Source organism: Pseudopipra pipra, chromosome 5 (genome assembly GCF_036250125.1).
Source record: "Pseudopipra pipra isolate bDixPip1 chromosome 5, bDixPip1.hap1, whole genome shotgun sequence".
Classification (NCBI taxonomy): Eukaryota; Metazoa; Chordata; class Aves; order Passeriformes; family Pipridae; genus Pseudopipra; species Pseudopipra pipra.
Genome location: NC_087553.1, coordinates 15,843,152 through 15,855,239, shown reverse-complemented (window position 1 = coordinate 15,855,239; position 12,088 = coordinate 15,843,152). Strand labels below are relative to the sequence as shown.

Here is a 12,088-nt window from a genome sequence, read left to right as displayed (position 1 = left end):
TTAATTATTAAGTATTAAATATGTATTAAAATACATCTTAATAAAATTCCCATTGATCTATGTTCAAAATTACAATGAGCTAAAACACAAGCGCTGAATAACATCATGCACTGACAGCAATTCTGATTTTATCGTACGTACCACAAAAATCAGGTGTTTTGCAAAGCCTTCCCTAGAACCACACTTTCACACAAGAATTTCCAAGCCTTTGTTTTAAAGACATAAAAGCCCTCTTTTAAAGTTTTAAGAATTAAGAAGTTACAGGCTTTTGAAAACCATCCTCAGGTGCCTCATCTGGCATGACCTTCTTGAATGGTATAGTACTGCTAGCCCATAGGAGAATAGCTGAAGTACAAAAGGATATTCTACCTTCACAGATGAAATGCAACTTCTTAGTGACAACAGTTAGTGTCAGATGGAGTGAAAAGGAATGTACAGTATGTTTGTATTAAGATAGGGACATTTTGGCAAGAGTCAGTTGAAGAAAAGGCCAGCAGCATAATTGCATAAAACTGGAAAAAAGTTTCCATTCCACCAAAAACAATTTATTTTTTCTATATCAGTGACTTTGCTTTGATTCTTAAATCACCAGTTCTGAGAAGAGATCTAATTAGCCAGTAAGTTTAATTTCCTAACTCAATTACTGATGTTAATATAAATAATGCATATATATTAATATTCAATTAAGGAAGTGAAGTATCACAGACAAGATAGCAAATGGTGGTGAGAACAAAGAGGAAAAACATTCTGATTACTCACTGCAAGAAATTGTCATCAAGTTCTTGTGATACAAGCCAAGACATTTAAAAAGAAACCAGTCTTCAAATATTATTTGCTTTAAAAATGTTACAATTCTAGTAATTTATAGAGCTTGGGGTTTTCTTCAGTCTGCTGTAGACCCTAACTTTGATTTTTTTATTTAAAATATCTGTTTTGTGGTAGAAGAGAAACTAGTAGCCTGTTCTCCTATGGGCTAGCGTTACTACAGCATTCAAGAAAATTTTGTGGGATGACAGACTACTGAGGATGGCTTTCAAAAAGCTTAAGCAACAAAACATCTCAGCCTAGTAGGACTATAAAGGATAGCAATATAACCATTAAGTAAATAAATAAAAAGCCACCCTACCCTAGAATTCTTGCTGGAGTTAAAAGACTAGACAGTCCCTACAGGGCACAGTGACTGGTCGGGTCAGGATCCTCAGCCAGAAGCAGGAGCAGTCCCAGGGAGCTTTATACTCTCTCCCTCCATCTTCTACCTCCAGAAGCCACCAGTATGGGTGGGAGATTCTACTCTCAAGTTTTCCAGTTCAAGGCCTCTTGTTCTTCACAGAAACAGAAGACAAACCGAAGACACAGTTAGAAACTTCTCAGTTGACTTTTGCTTCTCAAGTACCACAAAGTCCCCAAAGAGATCACAGAGGAGCCACATCAGGAATCCAGCTGGTCTCGAGTAAGAACACAGCCCTAACCCCGGAGTTCAGATGGCCACTCACAGCCCTGGTACCTGCAGCACTGATGCTCAGGGGCAGCTCAGACCCTGCAGGTTTCAAGTACACAGGGGCTGGGCAGAGTTACCATGTAACTCTACGGCTGCCAGTGTAGGTGCTGTTACATCACTGCAAGTCCCTACCGTGAGGACTCGGTCACAACAGCAACCAGCAGAGCCAGGAGTCTAGCACAGAAACATCACACGCTCAACGAATAAAAAGCCAAATCTTTTAAAAGGCCAGAAGAAATCCAGCCATTGAATCAATCAGTGATTTTTAATCACTGTTCACCATTTTCTCTCTCCTATCCTCATCTACATCTGGCCCCACCAGCATCTATGAGGGGAAAGCTAGACCTCTAAGTCAGCTGCATTATCCCCTCTGCTGCAAGAAAACTTTGGTTCAGAAGTCATGAATAGATCGTAGGATTTCACATCTCCCATTAAAATTCCACCACATTTTTCCTTCTTTCCAGGCTATTTAAGTTGTTTTACATTAACATCTGACATGTTTAGCATTAATACTTAGAATGAACACTATTTCACTGCTCTGCCCTACCTTCCACTCAGTGTCTTTTGCCTCCAATTTTAATACATTTTATGCTCCATTTTACTGAGTTTCAGTGTAATCAGAGGTGTCAAACTGCTCGAAAACTCATTAGAAATACATTTCTTCACATGTCTAGCTTTGCAGACTACTGTAGCAGTTTAATTTTCCTCCTGTCCTGCTTTTACTCAATTCTCCATATGTTCTGATACCACTTTACTGCTGTGCATTTGCACACCGGGACCACATGTGATTTCTACAGTTTGTCAACATTTCAACAAAACTCCATCCTCCTTCCCTACATTTGTTTCAAAAGTCTTTTCTTCTGCAACAGCCATCTCTACAAAAACCCTCTTTCCACAGCAGCCAGTTGAAGAAACCATTACAAATTCCTCTTTCAATTTTCTCCTCTGTGCTTGGGTTATTGACAGAACGTAGTGCCCTGGGAATGCTTTCTCTAAACAGCATTCTCTCTCCCCTTGTCAAAAGTACAGGAGTTTGTTGATAACATACTGAATATATCAAGCTGTCCACTGCTATGCATTTGATTAAAATGTTTTGACCATCAAGAGCTGGAGGAAAAATTTATTTACAGATTTACCACAATGAAAAGGATCATTCTGGTCATCTAAGTGCAACTATTAATCCTGGATCACCTTATATTCAGGAGAGCTAATACCTATGGTATCCCATTCTGGAAGAGAAAACCATTTTTCCCCTCATAGGAAAAAAAATACAGTTTCAGCTACAAGATGCACAGTCAGCAATTTGATTAAAATACTGAAGTGACAATAGCATTTCGAAGAAAGTCTACCCACTATTAATGGAACTAGAGGGAAAAGCCCACAAGTGTCTCAGTTTAAAATTTGCTTGCTTCATATTTTCCCTTTCTCTCTGACAAATCCTTCATCCTGGGAAGATAATTTGCCTTATACATCAAATGGATAACACTACTTTAAGACATAACAGTGGAAAACACAGCAGCTAGAGTGCTTTATCACAGATCACATTGTACCCAAGACATACTAACAAACAGTACCAAATAGTGCCCAGTTATAAATGGGATTTTGATTAAAGTACTGGGAGATAAGACAGTCCCTCACCACAACTTAAGAAGGGGGTAAAAATTTTGATAACTGCAGTTTTAAGCAGCATGGGTACCGACAGAAAAGGGACAAAAAATAGTCAAGGGCAAAATCATAACTTTTCCTTTTTATTAAGAATTACTTTCTCAATATTTGCATTTTACTTGTCACCCGAAAGTAACATATTCCTAGAACAGTTCTCCTTTTCCAATCCAGAAATCTCCCAGCCATATTTATTAATTTATCTACAAAAGCAACCTGCTCCTATGATTTTGTACAAAAAACTTTGGACGTGCAAATTATTACTTTCCCAATTTCACCGATGCCTAAAACCATTTCTACAATGGCACTTACTAGCACCTCCACAATTTTGCCCTCTCAAGGTGTATTTAAAAGAATTCTCTCCAGCAAGGAGTAGACTTAATTTTCTGCAAATCCACATCAAATTGTAACTCTTCTTTGAAACCTTTTGTGTATTGTCCCTAGCAAGTCAAGCAGTGAATACAAATTCTAATTTATTTACGGAAATCACCATCACGATCACCAGGAAGTCTATAAGGCCAACCACAATTACTGGGTAAAGTAACCCTTGTCAGGCAAGGGTTAAATAGACACATTTAGCCAACCCAAGGTACATATCTCTATGACCAGATAGTCTATGAAATAAACAGTACACTCTCATTGGCTTTAAAAAGATTATTTTGATCTTTAATATTTGGAGGAGAAGTGGGGGAAGAAACAGTAAAATTATATTCAGGAAGCAAAGTTCCGTTTCTTGGCACTTCCACACTTGCTTCACTAGAAGGCACAGGGGATTAATTTGGCCCACAGAAACAGGAAACTCTTTAATGACAGGAAAATGTATTTTCATGCAAGTTCTGCATAAAGCAATTTTTTATACTTCACTTTCCCTAACTTTTGAAGGGAGAGGAACATTTAGAAGCAGTTTCCTCATATTCACCTTCCTTTCTCAGCATTTTTAAGTATCAACTCTCCTTGGTAAAGCCTACGTTTTGAAAAATGTCAAAAACTCTGCAATAACCAGAAAGACATGTAAAGCAGCTAGTTCTTTTTGGCAGTAGTCTCTTATACATCTATAGGTGCCAATCCCTGCTAAGATTAGCCCTAGATTGTATAGGTTTTCCCTGAACACACCATATAGCAATCAGATTTTCAATCACTGCAGACCAAGTAACAAAACGAAGGGGATTATACAAAGCCAGGAGCAAGGAGAATGAAAGTCCAAAGTTCATTACTTTATTTTCAAAGGTAAAACAAAGACAACAGCAATGAAAAACTATCAGGTAGGGCACAGTTGTCCTTCTAGCACTTTAAAAATAAACCCCTCAACAATAAAGAGACTAGAGCAGCATGCTATTAGAGTCTCATTTAGTTATCTCCCACTGCAAGATGGAAACTCAAAAGACTACGGAAGTTTTTTTAGCATAATCCCCTAAAATCTTGTCCATTTACAGGCAGAGATACAACAATAGCAGTGGGAAACTATTTTTTTTTCCTGTCAGTGTTAGCAGACACCTTGCTGCAGTGAACGCTGTCCTGAATGCAAATTACTTCAGCTCCCCAACAGGCACACTGCAGCGTTTGAGACTGCCAACATATGGTACAATGCCAGCAGATATGTGTTTAGAAAATTGGTGGCCAGAAGAAAACAGTCCAAAAAGGGTGTGAATCTGTGCTTAAGTGAGAAAAGGCAAGGAAGAAGTACAAGATTTGAATGCCACAGAAGTTAAGCTAGTCCATGTGCGGCCAGGACAGAGGTGACTGTACTGATGACAGGAATAAGCTATTTCTTGCTATAAAGAAATTACTGTGTCCTTGTGTTCCGAGCGATGGCTTCACACCTTCATTGAGTCAACTAAGCGGAGATAGAACCTTCTAGGGTAGCTTGATCTCATGCAGAATCAAAATAGTGCCATACTCACACCTTGCTGAGCTCTTGGCTTGTGAAAGGTGCTGAACAAGCAAGCAGTAGCTTACACCTGTTTCTTGGCAGATAGCTAATTTTGAGTTTACACGCACACAAGTATTTTAAGTAAAGATTCGTTCAAGTTCTCACAAACTCCACTGAATGCCCTTCTCTAAAGCATCTCCAGGTATCAGCTTTGATATTTTTCATCCATTTCAAAGCATCTCTGAAGACTGAAGTGGTCTTCTGTCCTAACTTTTAGATTAATGCCAACTTCTAATGGGAAATAAATTTTGCTTTATCCTGTAGGCAGTTAAACACACTAAGCTTTTTTTACCTCAAATGTTAACAAAATTCAATTGCCACTTTGCACATGACAAGGAAGCTGAATTACCTGGGCTATAGTATGTCGAAGAGCAGAAAGGCTTTTCTGTTACAAGTCAGACACTTAGATTGCAATGCACAAGAAAAGGTTGGTGCTGCAACAAAAACCTGAAGTAGCTAATCTCAACATGAGAAATGTTTTCAAACAACACCAAGAAAGCAAATACTCCTTGATCTTCTGCCTCACAGCATAGAAAAGCTGCGACATTCCCTGCTTCATCAGTCCAGTGTCAAAGGCTGTGAGGAAATGATTGAGTACACAGGAGTTATAATAGGCTTTATTAAATCTTTGCACTAATTAACACACGATTTACTAGTCTGAGAGGAGTTCTGATATGCATGCCATATACATAATCCAGAATTTTTTCAAATGCATTTATAAGCAATTATGGCTCATGGAATACATCTGCTTTCTTGAGTTGCTTTCCAGATACAGATGTGAGACAATTGCTTGAGTCCTGTCCCCCAAGCAGTAACGTAGGTAACTGGCATATATCACAACACTTGACAGAGACGAGGATTGGAGATAGATTACACTGACTCCTCCTTTCCCATAAGATTTTCAAGCAGGTCAAAGGCATACTCCTGCATTAGAAAAGCCCTTTCAGATCCACTTAGTATTCTGTAAGCCAAAAAAGTTTAAACACCTGCCTTTTTTTTTTTTTTTAACTAGAAGAAATAACACACCCAGCTTCATGCTGCACCTGGGGATTAGAGTTTATTGCAGAATCAAGGCAGTCTGGTCAGCTTTTGTCAGCCACAAAAGCAAGTGCAGTAACATTCTGACTACAAAGAATAGAGAGGGAAGCTACGAAGCTATCCTAGGATTATAGGATGCTGGAGCATGAATAAAAATCATGCACATAATGTTTCCTCATCTGATTTTCTGGGAGAAATGGATTATGAGTGGGAAAAAGGAAGGATTTATGTACCTGCATGACATCACCAAGTCTTCCTTTTATTTCCCACATTTTTGGGATTCATTTCCTTATCTTAATTTGTGAGTTTGGTTATTGCACTGAAGTGCTTATCAAATATAAGCAGCATGTTGCTCCTGTCATGGCCCTCATAACTTCTGCAATCCAAAAGCCAACAAGAATGGTCACACTGAAGAGCTAGACATTGCACAGATGTTTAGTAAATAAAAGTCACCTGGTGGAGTTGGTGTGTGCACAGATGAAAAGAGCAACAATAAATAGATTGTAGATGTGTATGAAACTCTTAGCTGGGAGTCTAAGGTACCAGTGAGCAACTGCAGAAGCCTAAAGAAACTAAATTAGAAACTAACAGAAAACACAAGATCTTGATTGTGAGTGTGCCTCTATTAGAGAAGAATAAAATCCATTAGGTCTACATACTGCAAATACTGCCAGTTCCTCTTTCCCAATGTAAACACACGAGTAAAGCCATGGGAAAAAAAATCCCATCATAAATAAAAAATTCTGGTTTCAGGGACTTATCCAAACTCACTACACATTAAGGCTAAAATAAGGCATTCTATGAACAGCATCACAATAGTCCGTTCTTCTCTGTACATGCTCATTGTTAAAATAAGCAGGCCTCTTGCCCAGGAAGTCATGAAAGCACAGTCCCCAAGCAAAACATTCCATCCTTTCATTTAACATGTTGTAGTTCCCAACGTTATAACAAGCGTATGTCAGAGATTTCAAGGTTTTTTCAACCATTTTGCCCATTCACACTCATAAAACCATGCTGTGACAGCACAAGCACGAGCACAGGATGTAACACACCTTGTTACATCACAGAGCTCAGACATATAAATGGGTGTGTGTGTGAACTTGCTCATAAATGATAACTTTCTGAAGTTTAGATTTTACGACAGCTTACTTCTACAGTGTGGCCAAGGTAACACAGGAAGCCACCCTAAGCTGACTGTCCCTTTTAACATTATGCATTAATGCTGTAGCAGCTGCCTTCTGAAGCATAACACGCCAAACTAGTCTAACACAGGTTTGTTCCTGAAGGGGAAAAAGAAAGAGGCATTGGGGAGGAGCAGGTGTAAGGCATGGTCTGTCAGAGAGGGAACACTGCTTTCCCGCCAGCCTAAGAGCTGTTAGTACAAAAGTATTATATAGAAAAGTATAAATATATGTATTATAACATATATTTAGAATAGTATAATAAATATATATATAAATAAAAAGTACAACTGGTGAACATTTCATGCCGAGATGGGGGTTGAGGGCACGAGCCGAGCTGCCGCTGCCCCCGGCTCCGAAGTCCCTAACCCATAACTCCTCCGAGCTCAGACCCTCCGAGAAGCGGCTCCGCAGCCGCACTCCCGCGAGCAACCCACTCATCCTCCTCGCACAGACACGCACGGCACAAGTTGATACCTTCTACTTGTTCGGGGGGGCGAACAGGCGTTGGAAGCCCGTGGGACCCAGCCTGCCCCCGACCCGCGCGGCAGAGTGACCCTGCCGCTCCCCCGCTCCCCCCGCTCCCCCCGGGATGTCCCGGGACCGCGCTGCCGTCGGTTTGGCCGTCGGGGCCGTTCCTTACCTGCGGGCGAGCTCCGGGCGGGCGGCTCCGCGGGGCAGGTGGGCGCTGCTCCGCTGGTGGCCAGGGCGGCGGGAGCGGGGTTGGATTTCCTGCGGATCGCCACCCGCCTGAAGCCCGCGCCCTCGGCTCCGCTCATCCTCGGGGCGGCGGAGAAACGGAGAAAGGCAGATTGAGGCAGAGGCCGAGGGGTCCTCAGCACCCCCCCCGACCCCCGCACTGCCCCGAGGGCAGCGCCTCCCTCGCCGCCCGCCTGCATCGCGGCGGCCCCGCACCTGCCCGCCGCTCCCCGCCCCTCCCTTCCCTCGCCGGCACCTGGCCGGGCGCCGCCTCCCCCGGCCCTGCCCCCGCTACCTGCCCAGCGGCCGCCGGCCCCGGGCGAGGTCCCTTTCCTGCATGGTGAGCCCCAGCCCTGCACTGCCCTGCCCGTCCCGTCCCGTCCCGGGGCTGCGCGGCGACTTCCCCGAGCGGGGCGCCCGCAGCGCGAGTTCCCCCCGCGGCCGCGCAGGAAGGGGATGCCGCGGGCTCCGCACCTGCTCCGCTTCCTCACCGGGAGACCCCGCTCCCGTTCCCCCGGGCGGCTGCCAGGAGTGCCACCTGGACCGGCCGCTCACCCCGCTCACCCACGGCCCCACCGCGTCCGTGTGCCACCTTCTCCCATCGATCACCCCGGCAATGCCTGTCCTAAGAGGGGGGGCCCAATTCCTGCCCAGTGTGTCAGTGAAAGCGTAAAACAAGTTGGCCGTAATGCAGTCCCCCGTGTCCAACATTCTCAAAGGCATCTGAGTCCTTGCACTTAAAAGTGAGTTTTGGTGCCAGGGATGGAGCTGCAATGCTTTCATCAATAATGATTCCAGCTAAAATGATTAGTTCAGGCCAAAGCTCTTGCCTTTCTCTCTAAATTTTCATCAGTGTTAACTGAGAAAGGCAATCAGAAGTCTATGATGCTGTGAGATGTGGGATGAGGTTTATTTATACAGCAACAGTGTCTGAAAGTACCTATTTACCTGTTTGACCAAGACATGATGTTCAGAGGCAGAACCTGTGGCCATTGAGAGAATGGGTAACAGCAGCCTGTAGAGAACTTTTGAGTCTGTCGGGGAGATTGATGTGATGCAGTTAGAGGTAAACCAGTTGAGAAGCAGTGCTCCTACCACACAGGGATTTCCCAGGCTTTAGAAACCCCAGGTTTTAGGGCTTCTTTAAAGATGGCCTCCTGTTTTGCAGCATGCTGCCTCATTTGCCATCAGCCGTAGCTGGAGGATTCCCTCATGAACAACAAGTGCAGTCAGCTGCACTCCAGGGATGTTACCCCTTTGGCAGTGGTCCAACACAACCTTTAGTTGCCAGAAAGTACATGAATTGCTGAGCCTTGGAAGAAAGTTTTGGGGAAGTACCCCTTTGTACTTGTCCTGCTCTTACATCTCTTTTTGACCACTGTCAGAGATGGGAAGTGGGCAAATGAGACCTTCCATTTGACCTATACAGCCACTCTTAGGCCCTTACAAATTCTGTAATAAAATTTCATGGGCTGCTCAGGCAAGTTGCTGATTTCACAGCTTCCTTGACTCCCAGGGGAGAAGGGTACCTTTCATCAGTACCCAGAGAGTCGTGTGCAACAAGGCCACATCTCCAGGGGGGAATCACATGATGGGACATCAGCTTCCTCCAAAGTCCTGTGCTATGGTGTGAGGCTCCTGCTGAATTTTTTCCAGCAGGCTTTCTTGGCATGCAGGACCTGATGGTAACGCACAACCTCCTGATGTCAGGGAGCTACCTGTGTGAAGCACCAGCCGTGTCTGACTCATGGGAGGCACAGAAGGAGAGAGAGGCCAGGATGGTGCTTCCCATACCCCACATGTAGCAGGGAAGGATCATGAGGCAGAAGTCAAATGAGTAAGTCTGCTGCTTTTGGTGTCAGAGAGCAGGTCAGCAATGAGCACAGGAAGAGAACTGGTACAGCTGGGATATCTGCCACCATGTGCCAACGATCTCACACTTTTCGTTTCTGTGAAATCATCCTCTTCCAGAAGAGGGTTGATATCTTACAGCCTCCCCTGTCAGTTCCCACTCAAAATGAAGCAGTCAGATCACCTCCTGGATTCTTTCTGTCTGCTTGCAGTCGCAAACATCAGGTTTTACTTTTGTAAACATACAAAAAACTAGTGACTCAGAGATAAAAGACTGATTTATTTCCTGACTTTGGTCACCTGACTAGGGCTGGGCATATGGAGATGCATATATCACTTATTACTGAACTTTGTACTTGCCTCTTTAAACATGGAGCTTCACTCCTGAAAGAAAAATAGCTAAGGAAGCAAGGGCAAATGCACACACCCTGCAAGTCTTAACCAAATGGTAAGAACTATGCTAATTTTGTTTTCTGTGATGTTATCAGTGAGTAGTAACTTATTACAGTGCCACTCTGAAAAATAAAGGTCACCTCAGAAAAGAGAATCATGCCAACTCTGCAGAATCAGGAAATTGGTCACAAAGCTCCTTTTCTTGAGAAAATCCTCCTAAAGCACACTGACGTATTTAAAGCAGTGCGGTGACAGCCTGTGATAGAAGAAATGCACACAGACAGTAAATTCGTGGTAATTGTAGAGCATTTGTACACTGCAGTGCAGCACCAGCTTCTCAGAGTAGCTTATTGTCTCTCTTCTTTTCAGTTAGTTACAGCACAGACCTGGAGCAGCTGGTTCAAGCTGGCTTTGAACTGCTCTACACCAGCAGCTGGTCTGTTCCGCCTGCTTTGACATGGTGAAATCTGTCCGCCCCTTCTGGCATGACCTTCCTCCTTTTCTATACACTGCTCTCAATCTCTCTTGTTCTCCATCTCCAGGGAGAGTCAGAGAGTCTTTCTTGCAACGTCAGTGAGAGGGAAAACATTTTTCTAAGTGTAAAAGATCAATCAGAGACAGATATGATCTCGGAAAACATCTACCTTAATGATTAAAAGATTAGTGCAATAACTGGAGAAGGGATCTGAGAACAGAAAAATAAGCTTAAACGCAGGAAGTGCTGCCAATACTGGTTAAAATATATCAAGGTCAGAAAATGGCACTGCCTGAATACTGCAGCATAACTCCCACCATAGGCAAAGTGCAGGAAGAGTTACACACCCCTCTGCTGCATGGTCACCAGAAAGCCCCAGCTAACCCATTCAAACCTGGGCAATAGCTGGGCCATCCGGCTCCAAAGCTTTCTAGGGGAGTGGTGAGAAATGCAATGGTGGAGATTTGATTTAATTGTACCTTATTTGCATGTGGGAGGAACAATAAGAACCCTATGGAAGCACATAGAGGTGTAGAAGGAAAGCAGGGACAGCTGGCAAGATAAGCCTCAAGAAAAAGTTGAAAGAGCACTTCTTCCAACTTTCAGGTCTGTGAAAGTCTCGGAAGCATTCTTCTCATGCTGCTGGAGACTCATAGCATTCAAGGAAACAGGACTTTACAGGCAATCTTTGTTTAGCTTGTCAGAAAAAAAATCCTTCACTTTGCATGTAAACCATTGTTCCTCCAGTAAACCTCTTTGGATTGACCTTTTCTTAATGGAAACAACCTTCAGAATACTTGATTTTGACTAACTCCTTGAGTGAGATTGTTTCTGTTGTTGCCTCTGGTCAAGATTCTTTATTTCTGCTGGAATTTAACTTTATTTTCTCTGTAGTTGTACTACAAATCTATTCCAGGATTCAGTTTATGGCCTCTAGCTTTGATTTCTCTTGAGTTCTGCCTTGTGCTGTACCCCAGTGCAAAAATATGTGTAATAACACATTTTTAGAGCATTAATCTACAAGACCCTGAGAAAGAAGATGCATAAGCTCAGCACCTAACAGAAGTAGGTTTATAAATCTTTCTAAACATTATAAATACTAACTTGTTGGGAGTAGCTTATTTAGAGCTGATTTGGACAGTACCTTCTCAGAGATCTGACAAGAAAAGTGCCATTCTCTGTTAGATATGAAACTCCAAATAAAAACTGAATTAAAATGTAGCTTATAATATAAGAAATCCATACTTAAATACATAGCTAACCAAGTCAAGTCCTGCCTAAGTTAGTGTACAGCTCATCAAACAGTTTGAATCTTCTGTGAACTGTGTATGGGATAAGCCACAAACCAGTTCTGCCAGCAG

General features: G+C 43.1%; 1 protein-coding gene across 1 annotated transcript in view; it reads right to left on the bottom strand.

The window, feature by feature from the left end:
- The window catches only part of FGD4 (FYVE, RhoGEF and PH domain containing 4), a 111,635-nt gene extending 103,405 nt beyond the window's left edge, over positions 1-8,230 (bottom strand). Inside the window, exon 1 of the mRNA XM_064654670.1 lies at positions 7,953-8,230. Within this exon, the coding sequence (XP_064510740.1) occupies positions 7,953-8,208 (256 nt within the window). The 5' untranslated portion in view covers positions 8,209-8,230. The remainder of the gene's footprint in view (positions 1-7,952) is intronic.
- Between the last annotated feature and the right edge of the window lie 3,858 nt (positions 8,231-12,088).